Source organism: Lagenorhynchus albirostris, chromosome 2 (genome assembly GCF_949774975.1).
Source record: "Lagenorhynchus albirostris chromosome 2, mLagAlb1.1, whole genome shotgun sequence".
In the NCBI taxonomy this organism is placed as follows: Eukaryota; Metazoa; Chordata; class Mammalia; order Artiodactyla; family Delphinidae; genus Lagenorhynchus; species Lagenorhynchus albirostris.
Window position 1 is genome coordinate 21,400,528 of NC_083096.1, and position 26,169 is coordinate 21,426,696.

At 39.4% G+C, this 26,169-nt stretch overlaps 1 protein-coding gene and 1 long non-coding RNA gene across 2 annotated transcripts in view; one reads left to right on the forward strand and one right to left on the reverse strand.

Annotated features, from left to right (window-relative positions):
• Nucleotides 1-26,169, reverse strand: part of LOC132507843 (uncharacterized) — a 119,033-nt gene that overhangs the window by 38,522 nt on the left and 54,342 nt on the right. The gene's annotated exons all lie outside the window — the stretch shown is intronic.
• The window catches only part of FBXO28 (F-box protein 28), a 31,165-nt gene continuing 15,608 nt past the window's right edge, over nucleotides 10,613-26,169 (forward strand). Inside the window, exons 1-3 of the mRNA XM_060127446.1 lie at nucleotides 10,613-10,887; nucleotides 21,488-21,597; nucleotides 25,247-25,385. Coding sequence (XP_059983429.1) covers nucleotides 10,621-10,887; nucleotides 21,488-21,597; nucleotides 25,247-25,385 — 516 coding nt within the window. The 5' untranslated portion in view covers nucleotides 10,613-10,620. The remainder of the gene's footprint in view (nucleotides 10,888-21,487; nucleotides 21,598-25,246; nucleotides 25,386-26,169) is intronic.

Below are 26,169 nucleotides of genomic sequence, written 5' to 3' on the forward strand. Positions count from 1 at the left end.
AGCTCTGGTTCCACCTAGTATCCTTCATCCCAGCCCTTGACACTATACTTGATTCAACATAAGAGATGACCAGGGACTTCCCTTGTGGCACAGTGCTTAAGAATCCACCTGCCAATGCAGGGGACACAGTTTCGATCCCTGGTACAGGAAGATCCCACGTGCTGCGGAGCAACTAAGCCCATGTGCCACAGCTACTGAGCCCGTGCACCACAACTACTGAAGCGCGCGCACCCTAGAGCCCACACGCCACAACTACTGAGCCCACGCGCGGCAACTACTGAAGCCCCTCACCTAGAGCCTGTGCTCCGCAACAAGAGAAGCCACCACAATGAGAAGACCGCGCACCGCAACGAAGAATAGCCCCAGCTTGCCGCAACTAGAGAGAGCCCGCGTGCAGCAACAAAGACCCGACGCAGCCAAAAATAAAAGAGATGACCAATACCCAAAGGACATCTGAATGATGCTCAAGGACCTTAGTTACTTGCATGCACTTAATATTTTGTAACAGGGCCAATGATAAAGATACCTTCAAAGAGGTAACAATTTCTTAATTCCTTCAGAGACAACAAAGCCTCAGGAAGCTCAGAACCTGAGCAGGAAGGCAGGCATCTTGCTCTTTAAAAGCCCCTCTCAGGGTATGCAGAAAGGGGAACCCATCCTCCTTGTAAGCTGGTGCAGCCACTATGGAAAACAGTATGGAGGCTCCTGAGAACTAAAAATAGAGCTGCAACATGATCCAGCAATCCCATTCCTGGGCATATATCTGGACTGCACCCCTATGTTCATAGCAGCACTGTTCACAATAGCCAAGACATGGAAACAACCTGAATGTCCATCGACAGATGAACGGATAAAGATGTGGTGCATATATACAATAGAATACTGAGCGGCAATTTTAAAAAAAAGAAGAATGGGGCTTCCCTGGTGGCGCAGTGGTTGAGAGTCCCCCTGCCGATGCAGGGGACATGGGTTCATGCCCTGGTCCGGGAAGATCCCACATGCCGCGGAGCGGCTGGGCCCGTGAGCCATGGCCGCTGAGCCTGAGTGTCCGGAGCCTGTGCTCCACAACAGGAGAGGCCACAGCAGTGAGAGGACCGCGTACCACAAAAAAAAAAAAAAAAAGAATGAAATAATGCCATTTGCGATAACATGCATGGACCTAGAGATTTTCATATCAAGTGAAATAAATCAGAAAGAGAAAGACAAATACCATATGATATCATTTATATGTGGAATTTAAAATATGACACAAATGAACCTATCTACAAAGCAGAAACAGACTCACAGACATAGAGAACAGACTTGTGGTTGCCAAGAGGGAGGGGAGGTTGGAGAGAATGGATTGGGAGTTTGAGGTTAACACATGCAAACTATTATATATAGAATGGATAAACAACAAGGTCCTACTGTATGGCACAGGGAAATATATTCAATATCCTATTATGAATCATCATGGAAAAGAATGTAAAAATGAATGTGTACATATGTATAACTGAACCACTTTGCTGTACAACAGAAACTAACACAACATGGTAAATCAACTATAGTTAAAAAAAAATTTTTTTAAGCCCTTCTCACCGGTCTTCTGCTTTCTGAGATGTATTTGAATTGAGCAGCTGGGATCTGAACCACAGTTGTTAGTTCAGACCCCATCAGATTCAGAAATATACCAGGCACCCCTAGTCTGCAGCTCTTGCCATCTCATTTTCTTTGATAAATTCTTGACTTTAACTCCCATTCCATGCTCCCAATTCTACCATCCACCCTCTCAGCTCTTGGCATCTTCCTTCCTGACATGCAATACATTGGCTTTGCTCCTTAACTCTGCCCTCACTTCCCAATGTGGCTCTGATGCACTACTGTACCTGCTCCCCATACCTATGTCCTAACATGTGCCCCCACCAGTAGGTATGGGACAATGACCAGGGGACAATCAAGACAGTAGAAATGCTGTATGTGGTGTTTCTATCCAAAGTTTTCAGGCTTTTCTCTATTTTAAGTTTCAGAATCATTCTAGCTTGCTGTTTAGGGCTTGAGACTCCAAACCATGGTGTCACATTTCGATGAAGCCTAGGAAAGTATGAAGCAGTTATTAATGAGTCATGGACCATCGTTTCTTTTGAAGCCTCTGCAGGTAGGAGTCTCTAGTTAGTCTTGAATCAGAACCACTTTTGATCTCGAAGCTTTGCAGATCAGGATCTGCCTTGGGGAATAATATCCTTCAGACTTCACAGTGCTGTGGCTCACACTGGTGACAACTCCTCTACCACTGCCCACCCCCTGCAGACGTTGAAGAGCTGACCCCCGCATTACATTCCAATGACTAAGAACGGTAAACACCCCCCTCCACTCTGCATCATGATCATTTAGTCTAATTCATTGGCTATTTGTGAGCATCTACTCTGCCAATGCACCATGCCAGCTACTCGAGGCGTACAAAGATAAATGACACAAGTTTGCTTTGAAAAGAATTACAAATCCAAACTTAAGGGGAAAAAAATCAAAAGTATTTATCAAAAAAAGTGGGATGACCTATTCCCCACAATGCTTTATGAAAATCACAGAAGTAGAGGCCAGTGCCTGAAAGCCAGCGAAAAGAAGAGTTCTTAAATAGTTAACTGATGAGAAAATCTGAGTTCTAACAGTACTATGAACCTGAGTACACAATTATGCAACCTAAAAACAGCAGCTTCCTCATCGATTATGCCATGGGAGTGGGGATGGGAGGACACATAAATACAGAAAAGCCGACCCTGTAGCACGCCTAAGGAATAGGTGTGGAGTTTATTTACAGTGAAGATTCTCAGAGTTTCTGATTTGGTAGATCTTAGATAAGTCCTAGGAAACTTCATTTTTAACAACCACTCCAGATTCTTCTGATGAAAGTTTCTGACCACAATTCTGAGACACGCTGACCCATAGCAACAGGAGATAGGGACAGATCATGCCTAGCTGTCCCAACACTTAATTGGAATATCGAGATTCAAATATCCTGCTTCCCTGCTATCAACTCATCATCTCTCACCATCCTTCATTAAAATGTTGTCTGAATGTGCGATAAAGGGCCTATAGCAAGTGAAGGAGCCTGACATTTAAGCTTCCTTTGCTTTATGGTAAATCCACTTATGTGAAGAAGTGAACCATGGAGTCAAGAAGGTGGAGTCCCATGGTGAGACTAGTTTCCTTAAAAGAGGAACAAGATAGCCAACTCTCTGCTCTCCACCAGGTGAGGACACAACAAAAAGATAAGCATCCATAAACCAGGAAGTGTTCCCTAACTAGACACCAGATCTGCCAGAACCTTGATCTTGGATTTCTCAGCCTTCAGAATTGAGAAGTAAAGGAGTTTTTTTTGTTTAAACCAAAAAAAAAAAAAAAAGAAGTGAGCCATGGAAATACCTAGGTAAAGGACTTTCCAGGGAGAGGGAATGACCTTGAGGCAGGAGAATGTTGGGCGTGAGGAGAGTAAGAGGCCGTGTGTCTGAAGCATAAGAGTGATGAGGAGAGCAGTAAACAATGAGGTCAGAGCTGTCATGGAGGCCAGAGTTTGTCAGGTCTTGTTGGCCTTTGTAAGGACTTTAGCTTTTACTGAGTAATGGAAACTATGAAGAAGAGAGATGGGATCTGACTTATGTTATAGTAGGGTCACTCTGGCTGCTGGGTTGAGAATAGATGAGGGAAGATGCAGGAACACCAGTTAAGAAGGCGTTACAATAACCCAGGCAAGAGGTGATGGAGGCTGGAACAAGCAGTAGAAGTGGTGAGAAGTGGAATATTCAGAACATATGCTGAAGGTAGAGCCTGCAGGACTTGCTGATGGATTGGATGTGGGCTGTGAAAGAGAAGGGTTAAGAATGACTTCAACTCAGGGGTGCAGGGTTTCTTTTTGGAGTAATACAAATGTTCTCAAATTGATTGTGGTAATGGTCACCCAACTCTGTGAATACACTAAAAGTCATTGAATTGTACACTTTAAATGGGTGGCGTAGGATATTTAAATTATATCTTAATACAACTGTTTTTTTTAAAATGACTTCAAGGTTTTGGGTCTGAGCAAGAGGAAGGATCAAGTGATCATTCATTGAGATGAGGAACACTGTGGAAAGAGCAGGTTTGATGGAGCTCAATTGGGGATACAGCCATTTGGAGATATACTAAATTTGAGATGACTATTAGATATCCAAATGGAAATATTCCTTAGGCAGTTGGATATTTAAATCTCAAGTTCACAAGAGTGGATGAGGCTGGAGATATGTTTGTTTTAGAAGGCAATAAATGAGACCACCTAGAGAGTGAATATAGATAATAAATAGAAGAAGGCCAATGACTGAGCCCTGAGACACCCCAATATTGGGAGATCGGGGAAATGAAGAGAGAATGAAAGAAGAGACTAGTCGGGTAGAAGGAAAACCAGGATGATGTATGACCTGAAATACAGCAGGCACAGCAAGTCTTTTAAAGAAGGTAGAACAACCTTCTCAAATGCCTTTGACAAGTCAAGTAAGATGAGAACTAAATATTGGCCATTGGATTTAGCAACGTGTAGCTCCTGGAGATCTTAATAAGAGCAATTTTGAAGATGTGGCCAGCGTAAGAGCCTGACTGGAGCGGAATCAAGAGAGAATATGAGAAGAGAAATTAGAGGCAGGAAACATGGCCAACTCAAGAAGTTTTGCAGTGAAGGGAAGGAGAGAGATGGAGTAGTAGCTGCAAGGATATGTGAGGTCAAGAGCTGTTTTTTTGTGTTTTTTTTAAGATGGGAAAACTAACGGCATGTGTGTATGCTGAGGAGAAATATTAGGTAAAGAGAGAAATTTTAATGGAGAGAAAGGAAAATTGCAGGAATGTTTCCTTGAGTAGAGGAGGGAAGGTGGGATCTACTAGGGAAGCAGAAAGGTTAGCCTTCTCTGGGAGCTAGAAAATTCATCCAAAGTAACAAAAGAGAAGGCAGAGTACATGGGTAGGTACAGGTCAGTGGGTACATGTGGGATGAGAGCTTGTGGAAGTTCTATTTTGATCGTTTGTATTTTGTCTTTGAAGTAGTTAAGAAGCCAGATCAATAACTGAACGCAGGTGGAGAGATGGAGGAGTATTGAAGGTTTGAGAAGAGAGGAGAAGCTGTGAAATAATCATTAGAAAAAATGGTAGAGGGCTTCCCTGGTGGCACAGTGGTTGAGAGTCCGCCTGCCGATGCAGGGGACGTGGGTTCGTGCCCCGGTCTGGGAAGATCCCACATGCCGCGGAGCGGCTGAGCCGTGAGCCATGGCCGCTGAGCTTGCGCGTCCGGAGCCTGTGCTCTGCAACGGGAGAGGCCACAATAGCGAGAGGCCCACATACCGCAAAAAAAAAAATGGTAGAGGAAGTGAACGTGGGAAATGTACAGTGATTGTAGAGCAGCAGTAAGGCCCACTTGAGGGTCATGATCATGAATTTAAAATGAGAACAGTCAGCATGGTTACTTTTTTTTTCTTTTTGGCAGCCATATTCAGCTCTCTATTGCAGGCAGAAGTAAGTAGAGAGTTGGATCTAGCCACACTATAACCATATTAATACCGTAGTTTAGCCAGAAGCATGATAAAGCAAGAAAGGGCAAGCGAGTAGAAGATTTCTACAAGGGAGTAATGATAATGACTATCAATGGAATTTGAGCAGAGTTAGGCAGGAAGTGATGTTATGAGAAGGATGAGGGACAGGAGAAAAACTAGCATAATCAATGGAGGTAGGTCCCAGGGGGTTCAGACGATTATTAACACTGCGGTATTAGAGAGAGTGAGCTGCAAAGACAGGAAGAGATGGCCAGAGACTGGGATGTTTGAAACATATATAAAAAGTTCCATGGGCTTCCCTGGTGGCGCAGTGGTTGAGAGTCCGCCTGCCGATGCAGGGTACACGGGTTCGTGCCCCAGTCTGGGAAGATCCCACATGCCGTGGAGCGGCTGGGCCCGTGAGCCATGGCCGCTGAGCCTGCACATCCGGAGCCTGTGCCCCGCAACGGGAGAGGCCACAACAGTGAGAGGCCTGCGTACCGCAAAAAAAAAATTCCAGTCACTGATAATGACAAGGTCTACCACATGACTATGAGAGTAAGTAGCTGAGATAGAATGGAAGACAAGACCACTGGGAGCAGAGGGGAGGTTAGAGAAGGTGTATTAATCAGGTTTCTTATTTTCTGTATTTTACTGATGCTTAGACATCTTGGGGCATTTCAACCTGGGGAAGGACTGCCTCTCCCAGGATTTGCATATTCCTAGAGATAGAAAACAACTTGTCTTTGAACATGTCTTTGATATGCACACCAACCAATTCAGAGTCCAACCACCTCCTTTTACCAGCCTCTGTCAGTTCAGAACACTATCCCCTTGCCCTAAATAACCCCAGAGCCAAGTACAGGACAACTAGAGACAACCTGGTAGCCCAGAGCCTGCTGAAATTATTCAACCTATCCAATCCTAAACTTGGTCAACTTGCCTATCTCGCTTCACCCATTCCTTCCCCCGAAAAAACACAATAAAGGCCCTGGGCCATACTTTCCCCTCTGCTCCTTCTGCCTCATAGCTGATCGTGGTGCTTCCCCACATGATTTCACATGGAGTAGCATGGAGGTTGCCAAGGGCTGGGGGCTGGGAGGAATGGGGAGTTGTTGTTTAATGAGCACAGGGTTTCAGTTTTGCAGGATGAAAGTGTTCTAGAGATTGCACAACAATGTGAATATTCTTAACACTACTGAACTGTACTTTTAGAAATGGTTAAGATGACAAATTTTATGTTATTTTTTTTACTGCAATTAAAAAGGAAAAAAATACATGGTTAATTAGAATCCATAGAAACCCTCAAAACTCTTTTTAGTCTATGAGTTCACCCTTCTTTCTGTATGTTACAAATCTGCTAACAAATAGGAAAAACAATGTCTGGTTTTAGTTTCCTCTTTTCATATATAAAGTCCATCTTCCTGTGGAGGTGCCACTGAATAGCTTAGCCCCCAGCATACCTCACTGCACCCAACCCAATCTTATCCTCTCAGAACACACCTTAACCAGGAAAGCAGATGGATAATGGGGCCAGGATAATGTACAGTGACTATATTACATTACAGTAAATTGACTTGAACATCTTTAATCTAAGGAATTCTAAAGTCCACCCATTTGCGATCTCAGCTCATCCTCATATTAACTTTGTGAAATAAAGAAGGAAGGTAATATTATTCTCTCATTAAATATGAAACTAGAAACACACAGATCTCAAGATGCGTAGGTCCATCCTGTACTAGAGATCATTATCTTGCAACGATCCTATGGTACGCTGATGGTGTAAAAAACACATTTAGAACTCAGAACTCCCAGAATTTCAAATATCTGTTTTAGTTACAAGTATTTGTTTTGATTGGGAAACAACTCCAAAACAAGCATTGATTTCAATAATTGAAACAAAGCAATCATTTGTTTTGAAACTTTCTCTTTTAAAAAACAATATGTAGGGGCTTCCCTGGTGGCGCAGTGGTTGAGAGTCCACCTGCCGATGCAGGGGAGGCGGGTTCGTGCCCCGGTCCGGGAGGATCCCAGGGGCTGGGCCCGTGAGCCATGGCCATTGAGCCTGCGCGTCCAGAGCCTGTGCTCCGCAATGGGAGAGGCCACAACAGTCAAAGGCCTGCGTACCGCAAAAAAACCCCAAAAAACAAAAACAATATGTAGCGGCACAGATCCAATATACATAAACAGAAGACAAGTTAAATGGGCTTACTGGCAGGAAGTGGTTTAAATCGTTTCCAAAGTTTTATTCTGTTGTTTAGATCAGGGGTCAGCCTGGCCTAGATGTTAACTAGTTGACCACATGTGGAGCGATAAGGGAGTAGGAAGACTTTTCACAGGCCCATTTCAAACAAAACAAAACTGCATATAACTAGTCGATTTATCCAATAGACGAAGGGAGTGATGATTCACTTCTTAAAGGATTTTCTTTTTTTTTTAATTAATTTATTTTTGGCTGTGTTGGGTCTTTGTTGCTGTGCGTGGGCTTTCTCTAGTTGCAGTGAGTGGGGGCTACTCTTCGTGTGGCACGTGGGCTCAGTAGTAGTGGCTCGTGGGCTCAGTAGTTGTGGCTCGCAGGCTCTAGAGCGCAGGCTCAATAGTTGTGGTACACGGGCTTAGTTGCTCCGCGGCATGCGCGATCTTCCCGGACCAGGGCTCAAACCCATGTTCCCTGCATTGGCAGGCGGATTCTTAACCACTGCACCACCAGGGAAGCCCCTAAGGGTTTTCTTTATAAAGATAAAGCACGATTCCATTTACAGAAATTCAATTTCAATCCAACCTACCAAGAAAGTACATAACTCTAATAAAGCAAGGTAGAAAATGAACTCATTTCAGATCAAATTGTAACAGGTTCTATGAAGATATAGCAATACCCTAGGTAGAAAAATGAAATTGCAATCTATTAGTGGAGATAAAGTTAACAGATTATAAATATGCACATACTTAGGTATAATTGAATGCTAAGCAATCCTAGGGTAGAAGAACTAAAGAAGTAACGTCAAAGAATTTTATGATCTGCAACAATGATGGGTAAAATGACCAATAGTTTACATACCCATGAATGAGGAAAGGATGCCAATTCTAACAAGCTAACCACTACCACCACGTCCAGTTCATCTTCTTGCTTTAGTTGCCACTCCCTTTCTTCTAGCCCTTAGTCATGCCTAGCTTCTTCTGCAGTTTCTACCATGCAACAATGAGATTCCAAACCAAAGCAGGAAAAGAAAGGACACATTGCAAACTTAAAGATTAAAGACCCAGAACGAAAGACAGAAAGCTTCAAAATTTAGTGATTTGTGCACCTTTAATCTTTGTCACAGGACAGTACAAGGATACGTAATGTACAACGTGAGAAATATAACACTGCTAGAGGTGATATATGAAAGCTGTTAAGAGAGTAAATCCTAAGAGTTCTCACCACAAGAAAAAAAAATTTTCTACTTCTTTAATTTTGTATCTATATGAGATGATGGATGTCCACTAATCTTATTGTGATAATCATTTCATGATGTATGTAAGTCAAGTCATTATGCTGTACACATTAAACTTATACAGTGCTGTATGTCAACTATAGCTCCAGAAAACTGGTAGGAAAAAAAAAGATAGTACAAACTCTCATATGCTCTTCATCTGGATTCAGCAATTGTTAACATTTATCATATTTGCTTTATTAATCTCATTCTCTATCTATCTACATATTGAACCATTTAAGAGCAAATTGAGATATCATGCTCCTTTACCCCAAACACTTCAACGTGTATTTCCTAAGAAGAAGGACATTCTCTTATGTGACTGCAATAAAATTATCCAAATCAGGAAACTTAATACGATTACAATATTATTATCTAACGTATATTCTATAGTCAAATTTTGCCAATTGTCACAGTAATGTTCTTATTGCGCTTATTCCTACTCCATGATCCAATCCAGGATCACCTATGTTTAGTTATCTTGTTGCTTTCATCTCTTTTAATCTGGTAAAATTTCATAGTCTTTGTCTTTCATGACATTAACCTTTTTTAAGATGATGGGATAGTTACCTAGATTTGTCTACCTCAAATACAGGTTATGTATTTTTTGGTAGGAATACCACATTATGTTATGTCCTTTTTAAGATAACACATCAGGAGCTGTATAATATCCATTTCCCCCCATAACTCATGATGTCAATTTTGATCATTTGGTGTGGTGGTGTCCATCAAATTTCACTATTGTAAATCTTTTTATTTTGTAATTGATAGGTAATTTATGGGGATTATTTTGAGACTATGTAAATATTATATTCCACATCACACCTTTACTTTCTAGTTTTAGCATCTTTTGATGATTCTTGCCTAAATCAATTTTTTATTGAGCTACAATTCACGTATTATAAAATTCACTATTTGAAAGTGTACAGTTCATTGGTTTTTAGTATATTCACGAAGTTGCGCACCAATCACCATTATCTAATTCCAGAACATTTCGTCACCCCAGAAAGAAACCTTTCACCCCTTAGCAGTCATTCCCCTTTCCTTTGCTCTTTCCAGCCCCCGGGAACCACTATCTACTTTCTGTCTTTGTCGATTTGGCTATTTCAGACATTTCATATCAACGGATTCATACAATACGTGGTCCTTTGTGTCTGGCTTCTTTAATTGAACATGTATTCAGAGTTCATTCATATGGTAGTTTTAATCAATCCCTCATTCCTTTTTACCTAAATCAATTATTACTATGGTTCTTGAAAAATGATGATACTCTACATCATTCCATCGACACTTACTAGTTAACATAATTTTTATCTCCGTTTATCAGGAAAGCACTTTAAGAAAATTGGAAGCACTTTAAGAAAATTGCACGATGAAGTTCATTTTAGACAGGGTTCCCTTGCCCTCAAGTCGTTTCCAATCTTAGAAGAAAGCGCTTACAAAGACTATCTTTCTTCTCTGCTTCCCACTTGAACAAGGAGCGATGTGCCTCTCTCGTCTGTCATCCACGGGCTCCTCCCCCTTCTCCAGGTGCCCCTCCCCGGCGGCTCAAGAGGCGGAAGTGACGCACAGGAAGTGTCCCTCTTCCCCTTGCTGTGGGAGGAAGGAATCAAACCCCCAAGATGGCGGCGGCGTCGGAGGAGCGGATGGCTGAGGAAGGAGGCGGTGGCCACGGCGACGGCGGCTCCCCTTCGGCCATCGGCTCTACCCAGCGACTTCCCCCACCTCCCCCGCCCCAGGCCCCGCAGCCGGGGTCCCAGGCTCCCCCGATCCCGGCGCTGGCTCCGGACCAGCTGCCTCAAAACAACACGCTCGTGGCGCTGCCCATCGTAGCCATCGAAAACATCCTCAGCTTTATGTCCTACGACGAAATTAGCCAGCTCCGCCTGGTGAGGCCCCCACGGGACCCCCGCCGCCCTCTCCGCCGGGCCGAGGTTTGGGGAGGGCCCGAGAGGGAAAGAGCGTTCCCCGGGGAGGGAGCCCCTTGGGAGCCGCAGCCGGCGCCAGAGCACCGAGTGCGCCCCTCCCGCCCCAAAATCTCTGTCGGGACCGGTCCGCGGGTCTTGTCCGGATTTTGCCCTTGCTTTGGGGCTGGGGGCGACTGCGTGCGGGAACTTGGCCTTGGGGGGCTCCGTGCCCCCCACCCGGAAGCGGGGCCGCGGCCGGGGAGGCAGCGGGAGCTGGGCTTCCCACCTCCTCCCGACCTGAATGTGGACCCCGGAGGGGTCTCGCCACCTGCCTTTTGTATATCACCCTCCAGCCCCCGGCCGGAGTTAGGGGGCCAGCACTCCGAAGTAGGCGAGATGATCCCAGCCAGGTTTGGTTTGTCTGCGAGAATAACGTATTGTTACCCCGCCCCCCCCCCGCTAAGTTTTTTTGTTGCAGAAAATAAAGTCGGATCGGTCGGTCCTCCCAAAAGCCGGTAGAGGTTTGGAGGAATTGGAACGTAGCCTCAACCCCAGCGCCCTAGTTGACCAGTAAAGTAGAGCCCTGAGAAGTGACTATTCCGGCTTTGCCTCACCCCTGATACTTCCCACCCATAGTGAAGCAACTTGCCCCTTGAGAAGGTTTTTTTTCTTTCCTGCAGTTCGTTTTCTAACTAGTGATTTACGCCCACCCACCAGCTTTAGGAGAGGTTTTATACCTTAAAATCACAGTAGTTTAGTCCATGATTTATGAAAATAAATTGCCATTGGGATTTTCTTCATTCCAGAAGTTTCACTGAAGGTTTGATGAATATCTTAGTTCAGTCAGGTATTTTGCTTCCTTTTAGTGAATTTAAGTGGTAAGGAAATTGAAGGAGGTGGACATTTTGAAATGATTGCAGACCGATTCTGTGTGGAAGCTAAATCTGTGGTCGGGTTGTTTTTAAGAGGACAAAGACATGTTGCTGAATGTGCTGTGTATAGCATTTTCTTAATAATCAATATGCCATATTTTAGGTGTACACCTCCAATCTAAAATTGATTATAATTGTATTTCTGAAAGTATACTTATTTTTTAAAGGAAGGTTGTAAATATTCATTCAAACTGGTGGACAGTTGTTGCGTTTTTTTCTTGTCAACACAGCACATTAACCATGCCAGTCTGCAGGATGGAAAATTCTTCATTTGAAAAGTGATATTTCAAAATGATTGTCCCTTAATTTCCAGGACATGTCATCCAGAATTTCTTGTAGAATCTTAAATATTCCTTCAGATTTTTATAAAGGTTGATGTTTGATCAGAATTCATGGTATACATTCCTGGTGTCTGGAAATTGGGCATAGCATTTGATTGAATTGAGCCTTTCAGCCAGACAATGCCTTTGTAAAGCTTGGGATGTTCACAGTTCTGTTTTATAAATGTTGAGGAAAACTGGGGGGGGTTTGTTCATTTGTTGGTCATTTTATTTTTTAAAAAATTAAAAACGTTTTTAAATGGGGGAAAACCAGCCTGTCCTAGGGGACAAAGTTAAAAACACACCCCACAATTTATTAGTAAATGACATCTCTTTCAAGTGAAGTATTCAGCTGCATTCTTCATTTTTAAGTAGTTTTCTATTTTAGTGTTTTAAAGATACAAATTTGTAGTTTCAAAGATTTTTTCCATAAGGAGTCCATTACCACCCCTCCACTAAGGAGTCCCTTGCCACCCCTCCACTCCTACCCCCCAAAAAGATTCTGCTGCCAGTTTTACATCTTAAAAGATGGGTTTTTTTCCTCTGCTTTAGTAATGGGGAACTATTTCTTATTCCTTTCTTAAGGTTAATGGATAATTCTTAGATTAAATGGATAATCTTTTGTGGGGATTTGGAAGTGTCTTTGGTTGTAGATTCATTGGTTTGATGTCATAAGGTACAATTCAAGTAACATGAAAGATTCTTTCTTGCCACTAGATGTCAGCATTAATTTAATTACGATCATTTAATGAAATTGGCTGCCTAGAGATAGTGCTTGTTAGGTCTTTTACAGGCCTTTTCTCATTTAAGTGACCATTTATACCTAAATGCTGTTTGCCAGAAAATCAGTAGCAGTGTGTGTGCTGCTATCTGGCATACAAATTACATAATTTCTTGAGTGGAGTTAGGTTGGATATAATTGGAAGAGAGTGATATTAATTAAGAACAGAATTGGTTTCCATAAAGCTAAATGTCAACTATTCAATGGTTGATGAGCTAGTTTATTTATTTTTCAGGTGTTTCTTTTTTCTTCCTTCCCAATTTACTTGCCTTAATAGGACCTCAGTCATAACTATTGTTAGCACCTAAATTAGAGGACAGGTGCTTGATCCATGTGCTTAACCACTCTGTATTTTCTTGAAAAGATTTGCTCTAAGTTGAAATGGCTAAAATAACATTTTTCAATTGCAGTTTAGTTGATAATTTGCTTCCTGTTGCCATGAATTATTGAAGTTTGACTCTCCAATTTAGTTATTTCCAAGGGACTGTCCAAATGCCTTATTAAATTGGATTTTGTTTTGTTTTTTCTGCCATTGACTATTTGCTCCAAAAATGTACATGGAACTTGGAAATCCTGGTTACATAAAAATAACTTTAAATATTTAACTTCTCCAATATATTTAAAATTAATTGGATGAACACAACTTTTGAAATGACAAAACATGTACTTTGAGTTGTTCTGCCAATAAATCACACAAGTTTGCGCTGATGCAGCATTAGATTGTCACCTAGGCCTCCTTGGCAGGTATGAGAGTTTTTGAAACAAGTGGCACAGGTTAAGAAGTGAGGTCCTACGGCTGGTTACAGAGCAGATCAAAGCTAACTTTAAACGTATAACTTTGACTCATGCATACAGTGTTCTCGCTCACTGAAAAAATGAGTATGGGAGGCTTTAAAAGCTGTCTTAGGGAATTCCCTGGTGGCCCAGTAGTTAGGACTCCCCCTTTCACAGGGGGTTGGGGTTCAATCCCTGGTCGGGGAACTGAGATCCTGGAAGCTGCGTGGCACAACCAAAAAAAAAAAAAAAAAAAGTTGTTTTAGAGAGATCCTATCATACCTTCTCCTCTGTGATTCTAGTGGAGCTCCTATAAAGTTAATGGAATCCTATTAGTGGTTCGGGACAAATTTGACTAAAAGTTAAATTCAGAAGTCCTGCTTATTATCTGGAATGAAATTTTCCAGTTGGTAACAAGGTACATAAATATATGCTTTTGTCCCAAGATATTTCTCTAAAGCACTGTATCTAGTTAAGTCTATTACCCATTTCTAGTTCCTTTTACATCTTTTCTTCAAATGTGTTTGAAAACTTCAGTTGTAGAGAGGGTTGATTGGTAGAAAATATGAAGGAAAATGGGAAACCATTACTTGTTTTTTTAAGTAGGCAAGCTGTCTTCCTCCTATCTCTTGCTCTATACCAGTAGTTCTCAAATTTTTTTGTCTCGGGACCCCTTTACACTCTTAAAAGTTATTGAGGACCCTAAGAGCTTACCTTTGAAAAGTCTAGAAAACACAAGAATACACAATGCACAATTCCCTTAGCTGTCATCACATGTCATGTTACCTCTAAAAAATTCTGCTGTATCTTGTGAGAGAATAAGCATGAAAATGGCAAATAACATCTTAGTATTATGAAAATAGTTTAGCTTCACAAACTCTTGAAAGGATCTTGGGAATCCCAAGGGTCACATACTTTGAGGACCACTGCTCTGTATCGCTGTATTATAGAAAATACACTCTCTGCATTGCTGGGGTTTTTTTTTTCCCCCACCATGTCATCAGGTTATTGATTTTATTAACAGGTACTTAAGTATAGGTAAGAAATTATAATATTTTGGGGACAGTTCACTCCTGCACAGTCTCAAAGCAAAGGTGTTCAATCAGTAACCCTGTCCACAGTATCATCATTGAGACAGAATGTAAACACCTTCCTTGAGCACATTTACAAAGCACTAGGACAACAAATGCATAGTAGTAAATACAAGAATGTAGAGGTTACTCAGGAGAGGCTTCCTCAAGATCATGAATTTTCATCCAGTCAGAGGTAGAAGAACATTCCCAGCAGAAAAAAGGCATGTAATTATCCTAATTGTTTTGCTCAGGCTAATATTAAAATATATATTTTCTTTCCAAGTGAATATTTAGGGAGGACACCCAGGGAATTTTTAATTTGTTGTAATTTTTTTTACCAGCAGACGATTGAGAATTAACTCTGTCTAGTATTGTATCTTAAACAATCCATGCCAGGTAGATAGAATTTTTTATAAAAGATTAAAGTATTCTTACGAAAGAGGGGGCAAGTTGTATCAATATTTTTAATAGGTAAGGGAAATTAAGAGGAGTTCACTGAAAAAAACAAATAGGCCTGGCTCATTCATTGTTCATCTTTTAAATGATTTTATCACCTGTCATTAACTGTTTGCCACATTTGCTTTATCTCTTTCACTTGTATGCTTATTCACCATTAGAAAGTAAGGTGCAAATATAATGACATTTACCCCTGAATACTTCTTCTATATAATCACAATATCATCACTTCCAAGGGATTTAATATTACATTTTATATTCAGATTTTTCAGTTGTCCTCAAAATATTTTTTTATAGCTTGGAGGGAGGTAGTTAAGGTTCTTTAATCTAATAAAACATTAGACTCTTTAATCTAGAAAATGCCTCCCACTTTTTTACTGTTTTCATTCTTTCATGACTTTTTGAAGAATCCAGCCCAGATGGCTTGTCAAATGTTCTACACAGCAGATTTGTCTGACTGAGAGGATTATAGGAAGATCTTGGTCTAGCTCCATCTCTAAACTTTAGTAGTGTAGTAGGAACCCCCCACTAATGTCCTTAAAATAAAGAAGTCCTACTTTCTAGACTAGTGCCAACAGTTTCTATAGCAGTGGAGTATTATTTGAGACTCTAATCAGTTGAGAATAATTAGTATAATCATTTCGATCTGTATAGCTACTGATCACTAAATTTAAAAAGATGCAAATCAGAAGACCTGGATTCTTTTTTTTCCCCCCACATAGCTTGGTTTTTATTGAGGTGCTGTCCTAGGCACGTCTCCAATCCTTCAAATAATCTTGTGCAGCCAATACAAAAAAATGAGGAAACTGAGAGTAATCCATATTAAAGTCCATATTAGACTGATACATATATATGTATATCTATAAACAATAAGTATCTATTTGCTAGAAGACCCTTATTCTTAATTTCATTTTTTGCCCCTGAGTAGCTGGATGACCTTGGACAAGTCATATAAATTCTTAAGGCCTCAGTTTTCTCACTGTTAAAAGAAAGGACAGGTTCTGGTGTCTACATCCCTTTCAGTTCAAGGGTCTAATAAGCAGCCTAATCTTTGATAGTAGCTTCCTAATTAATTGGAGAAAAACATGAACTGTTCATTTGAAAACTGTAGAGCATGAAATGAGTACATAAAAATGTGATTTCATTACAGTATTTCCTTGATTCCAAGTTATAGTTTCATATTTTAACTTTTTTTATTTCCTGTATTTTTTTCGTTGTGCTGCATGGCATGCAGGATCTTAGTTCCCTAACCAGGGATAGAACCCAAGCCTCCCCACAGTGGACGTGCAGTGTCTTAACCACTGGACTGCCTGGGAAGTCCCCATTTTAACATTTTTGAAATGAGAATGCATCTTGATCAAATTGCATATATATTATTGTGGCAGTACTTTTTTCTTCTTCCAGAAGAGCTTTTATTAAATTGATAACATATCTTAAAGTCTTTACAGCATCTTAAACAAAATTGAAGAAGCCCAGCATACTATATTTCAAGGCATCTAAGATATCTGAGAAAGAAATGCTGGCAATTATATTGTAATATATCATATATTGGAAGACCATTCCACTGTCAAATGTTAAAAGATGAAAAATGTACATCTTAGAATCAACTAAGATTTTATATTAGAGATTAGGTTTGACAGGAAAAGTGTGCATTTCATGGATTTATGGCGCATGTGTCTTGCATTAAGAAGGGCCATAGTGGCACAACAAAAAAGATTTCTAAATAAACACAAGTGAAGAAAAATTTTTATTACTGACCACTTAAGTTAGAAAATGATAAAAAGAATAAACATGGGGGCTTCCCTGGTGGCGCAGTGGTTGGGAATCTGCCTGCCAATGCAGGGGACAGGGGTTCGAGCCCTGGTCTGGGAGGATCCCACATGCCGCGGAGCGGCTGGGCCCGTGAGCCACGGCTGCTGAGCCTGCGTGTCTGGAGCCTGTGCTCCGCAGCAGGAGAGGCCGCGATAGTGAGAGGCCCGTGCACCGCGATGAAGAGTGGCCCCCGCTTGCCACAGCTAGAGAGAGCCCTCGCACAGAAGCGAAGACCCAACACAGCAAAAATAGATAAATTAATTAATAAACTCCTACCCCCAACATTTAAAATAAAAAAGAATAAACATGGCATTTTAAATCTTGAAGTAATTAACAAAGAAAAAACAAATCTGTTCTTCATACTAGAGCAGCAAATAACAGGGGGGCCAAGCTAAACGTCTTCATTGTAGACTGATTTGTTCCATTAGTTCCCTTTTGTTTTTATAGTATATATTTTCCTAATCTCTAAATACACTGGTTGTTTTTGACATAGTCATCATCTTTGTATATCAGATTCTAGAATTTTATTTTTCTGTCTTGGGTAAATTGCCAAATTGCTAGGATTTTTGTTTTGTTTTAATAACTGGAGAAATGAAATTTCTTCCCTTTAGCCTTGGGAAATAATTAAAATATCCCCAAATTTAGAGCTACACTTTAAATAAGATAATTTTGTTTTGCAAGTTAACATACATTGGCAGCAGTTAACATTAAACTGCTCACCTTGGGGAAAATTAGTGTATTGCTGTTTTTCAGAGGTCACTTTGCTTCCTTCTGAATCCTAAACAAAAGATAGATATATGCTCTATCGTGTCTTTGTTTTTATGCTCTCGGTCAGTCAGTGCTTATCGAACATTTATGAATGGAATAATACCACATTAAATACTGTTATTTTCCTACAATATTGACTAATGCTTCAAATCTTTTTGGCTTTTGTGGTGCTCTTCTAGTTTGTCTTTGTGACCTCCTATTTTCTAATTTTTTTTTTTTTTAGTTGAAGTATAGTTGATTTACAGTATTCGTTTTAGATGCATATTTTCTGATCTTTTTTTTAATCAGCTTTTAGTTATAATGGTCAGTTGAGGCTCCATTTATAAGCCTTTGTTTTCTTGTCTTTTACTTCATTTGGGATTCATCTGCAGTGGTTTCAGCTATCTTCATGTGAAATTTCCAGAACCATATCTTTAGTCTTAACATTACAGTTGCTTACAGAAAATGACCAATCAGCTGTACCAATACTAGATCTCTCCCAAAATGGGTGATCTTTTTCCTTTTAAACTTACTTCTCATTACTGTCTGATTTTCCTGCTCAAAACATGAGAGATTTTATTCCTCTCAGCTTTGCCTACATATCTGATCTGTCTTCAGAAGTAGTTTGCTTGCTAATGGTTTATTCCTTCCAGGCTTTGTGCCTTTGTTCTGTCAGTATTAACTTGGCAGTCCTTGCTTGTCCTCTCTTCCTTTAAAGCCTAGTTCAAATCTTGTATCATGTGAAGTCTCTTGGTTGACCTTAACTGGTTCCCCAGTCAGTTGTATACTCATACTAGTCAGTACTCATTCCGTTGCATTTCTAGATTATTAAGAGATACCTAAATTCTAGTATTTAGCTAGATTCAGTGCAGCAAAATTCTAGTATAATAAAATAATTTAGAAACTACCTTGGAAATTAGTACAGCAGTAATTGACCTTAATTTTTCACTTTGTAAATAAACTTTTTTTTTCAGTTTTGAGATGTAATTGATATATAGCACTGTATAAGTTTAAGGTGTACAGAATAATGATTTGACTTTTAAAAAATCAGGAAATCATCACCACAGTGGGTTTAGTTCCAGTATTTAACTCAGAAATTATCAAAGAGGTTATAGAGTCCACAAATAGAAAAAGTATTTTTCTACAAAGTTGTGTTAGAGGGTGTCTCACATCAAGTAGTTTTAACAACGTTAACAACAATGCAACCCCCAATTTTTATTCCTCAGAGGCACCACTTTCAAGTCTTTGGGTTGTTTGTCTTCTATTTGATAATATCTGTTGACTTCCTACTACGAAAGATGAGAATTTAGCCTGCTTTATTCCCCCTCATCACACACAAAAAGACATACTCTCTTTTCCTTCCTCCAGTAACATGATAAAATTTCTTTTTTCCTCACATAAAGTTCAGTACCAGTGTTCATGGCAACGTGTTTACGCAGGATGAGGGCACTGGTTCTCATTTGTGGTCCAGGTTTACCAGAGGGGTTTCCAAGACCCTTTCAGGGAGTCTATACAATATAAAATATTTTCATTACTTTACTAATATATTATTTGCAATTTTCACTCTCTTTAATGCAGAAGAAGCAGATATGAAAATTCACTTGTTTCTGTTAAACCACGGATCAGAGATTTGTAAAAATGTAACTCATTAAATATTTTGTTTTAGAAACAGTTACTTATGTTAATACATATTGGGTTTATTTTTTTTTCAGTAGACACTGAACAAATGTTTATAACTTACTAGTTAGAAATAGATTCCACCATATTTTAAAATATAATTTTTTAGAATTACTCTTAGTATCAGTACTTAAACCTTATTATGTTTTCATTTACTTTGAAATGAAAAGAACTGTTTACCTTCATACGTTTCATTTGCCATACTGGGATTTAGGGAATAGCTAGTATTTAATATTAGAGTATCAAAACCTTTATTAGCTCAACCCAGTTTACCAGAATTTTTGTCCCTATAATCTCAGGAGAAAGCAAACTTGTATCAAAAGTTTCATCAGTATTTCAAGTATTTGTCAAGCATTTGTTTTTAGGTGCTATGAGAGATAGAAGCATAAGACAGCCCTTGCCTAATTGACTTAGCCTTGATGTAGATTTATCTCAATAATATCTCAGTGTTGCACTTTCAGCAACACCTATACAGTGAGAATTAACGACCAGGTTGATCACTTTGAGTCACTGCAAAATACTCAGGAAACAAAGAACAAATGTATTTTGTGTAGTAGGTTTCATTAAGATAAAAAAGATACTGGGATATCTCAGAAATATAAGAACTAAGTATATGAAGCAAAGTTTTCAAATTAGTGGTAAGTTAAACAAAATTTATTTAACATAATTTTTATATAGCACTTTATAATTTACCAAGTGATTTAGTGTGTGTTATTTAATCCTAATGACATCCCTATATAGTAGATACTATCCATATTTTACAGATGTCTGATTCAGGCTTTCAAATAGAAGCTGACTTGCTCAAGGATGTATATTGGTTGGAGTCAAATTTAGGTGTTGTGACTTCAGATCCTGTATTTTTTTTTTTTTTTTTGCGGTATGTGGGCCTCTCACTGTTGTGGCCTGTCCCATTGCGGAGCACAGGCTCCAGACGCACAGGCTCAACGGCCATGGCTCACAGGCCTAGCCGCTCCGCAGCATGTGGGATCTTCCCGGACTGGGGCACGAACCCGTGTACCCTGCATTGGCAGGCGGACTCTCAACCACTACACCACCAGGGAAGCCCCAGATCCTGTACTTTTTTTGTATAAAGACACCATGTTTTTAAAGGATTCAAAGTAGTTAAGTTTCTGCTGTACATGTTGAAATATTTTGGAGGATATGACAGTATCTAGTATAGGCTTTGGCCATCATAATCTGTCATACTTAACCCAAATCACTAGAAGAAATAATTAAAAACTGTCATTCTGGTTATAGATCATAAAAACTTTGTGAGCAGTTAGACTTAAGTTTGAATATGTTTTTGGCCAAAGGAGAACTTTCTTATTTCAAACTGTTAAAAACCTTCAAATATGTTGCTTTAATGGTCATCAGGATTATAGTCTCTGACCATAAAAGCAGGGATACATCCAGAACATTCAACAAATACCTAAAGACTCGGCACTTCCACTGCAGGGGGCACGGGTTCAATCCCTGGTGAGGGAACCAAGATCCTGCAAGCCATGTCTCACAGCCAAAAAAATTAAAAAAAAAAAAAAATATATATATATATATATATATTTTAAGGAGTAAAGTATTCCTTGCCTACACATAATACTAATTCCTTGCCTACACATAATACTAATTTTTAAATGCAGTATTGTAATTTACAATTTACATATAGCAAACTGGGGAATAATACTGGCACAGAGAATTTTGAACCATCAGTTATAAGCCTAATTTTTTTTTTTTTTTTTTTTTTTGCGGTACGCGGGCCTCTCACTGCTGTGGCCTCTCCCGTTGCAGAGCACAGGCTCCAGACACACAGGCTCAGCGGCCATGGCTCACAGGCCCAGCCGCTTCGCGGCATGTGGGATCCTCCCGGACCAGGGCACGAACCCACGTCCCCTGCATCAGCAGGCGGACTCTCAACCACTGCGCCACCAGGGAGGCCCTATGAGCCTAATTTAATTGTTACCAATTTGGTTTTTACTTTTTACAATTCTTCTTTCTCATTCTCTCTTCCCATAGGTTTGTAAAAGAATGGACTTGGTCTGCCAGAGAATGTTGAATCAGGGATTTCTAAAAGTGGAGAGGTACCATAATCTATGTCAGAAACAAGTTAAAGCACAACTCCCAAGGTATGTTATGGTTAGCATTGGCAATAATTTACAATTGGGGATTTTGTTTGTTTCTTGATTTTTGTTTGTTTGTTTGTTTTTAATCTCACTAAGGGTTTACTTGGGTTAAATGGTTTCCAAATTTTTGTAGCAAAGGGTACACAGATCACAATAAATCATTTTACTATGGTTTGTTCAACTCTCACCATATCTGTTCAACATTTTGGTTCAAACTAGGGCATTTAGGCAAGAAAATGAAATAAAAAGCATCCAGATTGAAAAGGAAGAAGTAAAATTCTCTATTCACAGATGATACAATCTTGTATACACATGATGTTGTATATAAAATACATTAATTATTAGAGCTAGAAATGAGCTCAGCAGGGATCCTGGATACAAGATTAGTACACAAAAATCAATTGTATTGGGACTTCCCTGGTGGTCCAGCGGTTAAGTCTCTGTGCTCCCAATGCAGAGGGCCTAGGTTCAATCCCTGGTCATGGAACTAGATCCCACATGCTGCAACTAAAGAAAGATCCTGTGTCCCACAACTAAGACCCAGCACAGCCAAATAAATAAATAAATTAAATAAATAAATAAATGTATGTATAATCCTATGCACTAGCAATAAACAATCCAAAAATGAAGTTAAGACAATTCCATTTACAATAGCGTCAAAAAGAATTTTAAAAACTTAGTAATGAATATAACCAAAAAAGTATAAAACTTGTATATTAAAAACCACAAAACACTGTTAAAAGAAATTAAAGAAGACTTAAATAAACGGAAAGGCATTCTATGTTCATGGATTGGAAGATTTCATATTAAGATGGTAATACTCCTCAAATTGATATATATATATTCAGTGCAACCCCTGTCAAAATCCTAGCAGTCTTTTTGCAGAAATTGACAGGCTGATCCTGTAATTCCTATAGAATTGCAAAAGGCGCAGAAATCAAAATAATCTTGAAAAAGAGCAAAATTGGAAGACTACCATTTCCCAGTTTCAGAACTTACTACAAAGTTACAATAATCAAGAGTATGGTGCTGGCATAAGGATAGACATATAGGGACTTCCCTGGCGGCGCAGTGGTTAAGAATCTGCCTGCTGCACCCTGGTCTGGGAGGATCCTACGTGCCGCAGAGCAACTGAGCCTGTGTACCGCAGCTACTGGGCCTGCGCTGTGGAGCCTGCGAGCCACAGCTGCTGAAGCCCATGAGCCTGGAGCCTGTGCTTCACAGCAGGGGAAGCCACCACAGTGGGAAGCCCGCGCACCGCAGCACGGAGTAGCCCTCACTCACTGCAACTGCAGAGGGCCTGTGCACAGCAATGAAGACCCAACGCAGCCAAAAATAAAACAAATAAATAAAAAATTTTTTTAAAAAAAGGAATCTGCCTGCCAATGCAGGGGTCACAGGTTCGATCTATGGACTAGGAAGATCCCACATGCTGCGGAGCAGCTAAACCCGTGTGCCACAACTACTGAAGCCCACGCGCCTAGAGCCCGTGCTCCACAACAAGAGAAGCCACCACAGTGAGAAGCCCGCGCACCTCAATGAAGAGTAGCCCCTGCTCGCCACAACTAGAGAAAGCCCACATGCAGCAACAAAGACCCAACACAGCCAAAAAATAAATTAATTAATTTTAAAAGAAAGGATAGACATACAGATCAATGGAATAGAACTGAGAGTCCAGAAAGTGAACCCTTAAATTTTTAGTCAATTGATTTTCAATAAGAATGCCAAGAAAATTCAATGAGGAAGGATTAGTGTTTTCAACAAATAACACTGGGACAAAAGAATGAAGTTGGAAACCTTTCTCAAACCATATACAAAAATTAACTGAAAATGAATTACAGGCTTAAGTGTAAATGTCACTGCTGTATTATAAAACCTTGAGAGGAAAACATAGTCATAAACCTTCATGAACTTGCATTAGGCAGCGGTTTTTTAGATACGACACCAAAAGCACAAGTAACAAAAGAAAAAAGTAGACAAACGAGAATTTATCAAAGTTTAAAATTTCTGTGCCTCAAAGGACACCATCCAGAAAATGAAAAGACAGCCTGCAGAATGGGAGAAGACATTTGCAGCTCATATATCTGTTAGAGGACTTATATCCAGATTGTATTAGAAACTCTTATAACTCAACAATAAAAAGATAAATAACCCCAATTTGAAAGTGGGCAAAGGATTCGATAGAAATTTCTCCAAAGAAGATACACTAAAGGCCAAAAAGCCCATCAAAGATACTCAGCATCATTAGTCATCAGGGCATTGCAAATCAAAATAGTATGGGATACTGGTTTACACCCACTAGGATGGATGGCTAAAATTTAAAAAGACAAATGTTGGGAAGGAGGTGGACAAATTGGAATTTTCACATGTTACTGGTGAGATTATAAAATGGTGCAGCCACTTTACAAAACAGTTTCTCAAAAAGTTAAACATAGAGTCACCAAATGACCCAGCAGTTTCACTCCTAAGTATATACTCAGGAGAAGTGAAAATATGTCTACACAAAAACTTGTACACACGTATTTATAGCAGCAGCATTCATCATAGCCAAAAAGTGGAAACAACCCAAAGGTCCATCAACAGATGAATGGATAATCAAAATAATGGTATGTCCATATAATAGAATATTATTCAGCAATAAAAAGGAATGAAGAACTACTGAGACGTGCTACAACATGGATGAACCTTGAAAACTATGCGAACTGAAAGAAGATAGACACAGAACACCACATAATATTATGATTATGATTCCAGTTATCTGAAGTGTCCACAATAGGCAAATCCATAGAAACCGAAAGTAAATTAGTTCTTGCCAGGGGCTGGGTAATGGGAGTGATTGATAATGGTTACAGGCTTTCTTTCTTTTTTTTTTTTTTAAATATCTTTATTGGAGTATAATTGCTTTACAATGTCTTGTTAGTTTCTGCTGTACAACAAAGTGAATCAGCTGTATGTATACATATATCCCCATATCCCCTCCCTCTTGTGTCTCCCTCCCACCCTCCCTCCCTATCCCACCCCTCTAGGTTGTCACAAAGCATCGAGCTGATCTCCCTGTGCTATGCAGCAGCTTCCCACTAGCCATCCATTTTACATTTGGTAGTGTATATATGTCGATGCTACTCTCTCCCTTCATCCCAGCTTCCCCTTGGCTTTCTTTTTGTGATAATGAAAATGTTCTGAAATTGGATAGTGGTGATGGGAACACAACTGTGAATATAGTAAAAACTACTAAATTGTACCCTTTAAAAGTGAATTTTATTGTATGTGAATTATGTCTCAATAAAACTTTTTAAAAGTTTAAATGAGCTGATTTTGTTGGCAAAAATATATGGTTTCTTGTCTTTATGTCCATGTGTAATTCTTTCATTAATTTCTCTAATAGCCATTAGGCTTGACAAAGCCAAAGAACAAAACAAAAAAAAAACTAATTTTTTTCAGATATTTTATCAGTGAGTATTGGATTAATCCTTGGCAAGGATTTCTAAACAGTGATTCATTTATCATGACAGTTAAACAAATTATGACCCAATTGTAGATTTCTAAATTAATGTGTAAATGTTAAACTTACATTAAGGCATTTTGTTTGGTTAACATTGTAGTCCACAGTACTTCTTTTAATGGTTGCCCTTTTTTTTTTTTTTTTTGGTAGGAGAGAGTCAGAAAGGAGAAACCATTCATTAGCTCGTCATGCAGACATCCTCGCTGCTGTTGAAACAAGGCTGTCTCTCTTAAATATGACTTTCATGAAGTATGTGGATTCCAATCTCTGTTGCTTCATCCCAGGAAAGGTAAAATAGAATCCCTTACCTAGAACAGCTGGATTGCACTATGTAAACTTTAAATTATTATAAAGTTACAGAGTGATATTTTTAAATAATAGAATTATTTCTACTTCTTTGGATGCACTTCTATGAATGGCTTTGTTTAGCTTCTGTGCAACAACATATACATATGTATCATTTATGTGATCTTTATATTTAAAATTATGATTTTGAAATATACTGTAGAAGTGCTACTATTCTTTAGAAAAGCTTTTTAAGGGTTCATACTCAAGAAAAAATTTTGCACTTTTACTTTTTGTTAAGATGCCAGAGATACAGCAATGAATAGGATAGGTATTGTCCCTGCCTTCAAGATTGTTATAATTTGGGGGAGGTGGAGTAGGAAGGACAAGCTGGTTTGGTTTTGTTTGAGAAATGTTTCATGAAGACAACTTACAAACTTCCAGATCTGACAAGAATAGATAATTACTGTGTAACAGTATACTCAGAGCTAAGTAATAGTGCTGTTTAACACAGAAATAAGTATATTGTGATATATTTATTGTTACTAAGTTAATAAAGATCCCAGCGTTCAACACACTACTCATACCTTCACTAGTATCTTGCTTCTTGAATTGAGTGTAAATTCAGAATGAAATAATGTCTATATCTTTTTATGTCCAAGAGATGGAGGTAGAATTAAAGATCATTTTGCTACTTAGTTGATACTGGCAAAAGGTTCCCTTAACATGGTTGGAACTAATTAATACCTAGTAAAATTTGAATGTTCTCTTTTTGTTATTTCCATAGA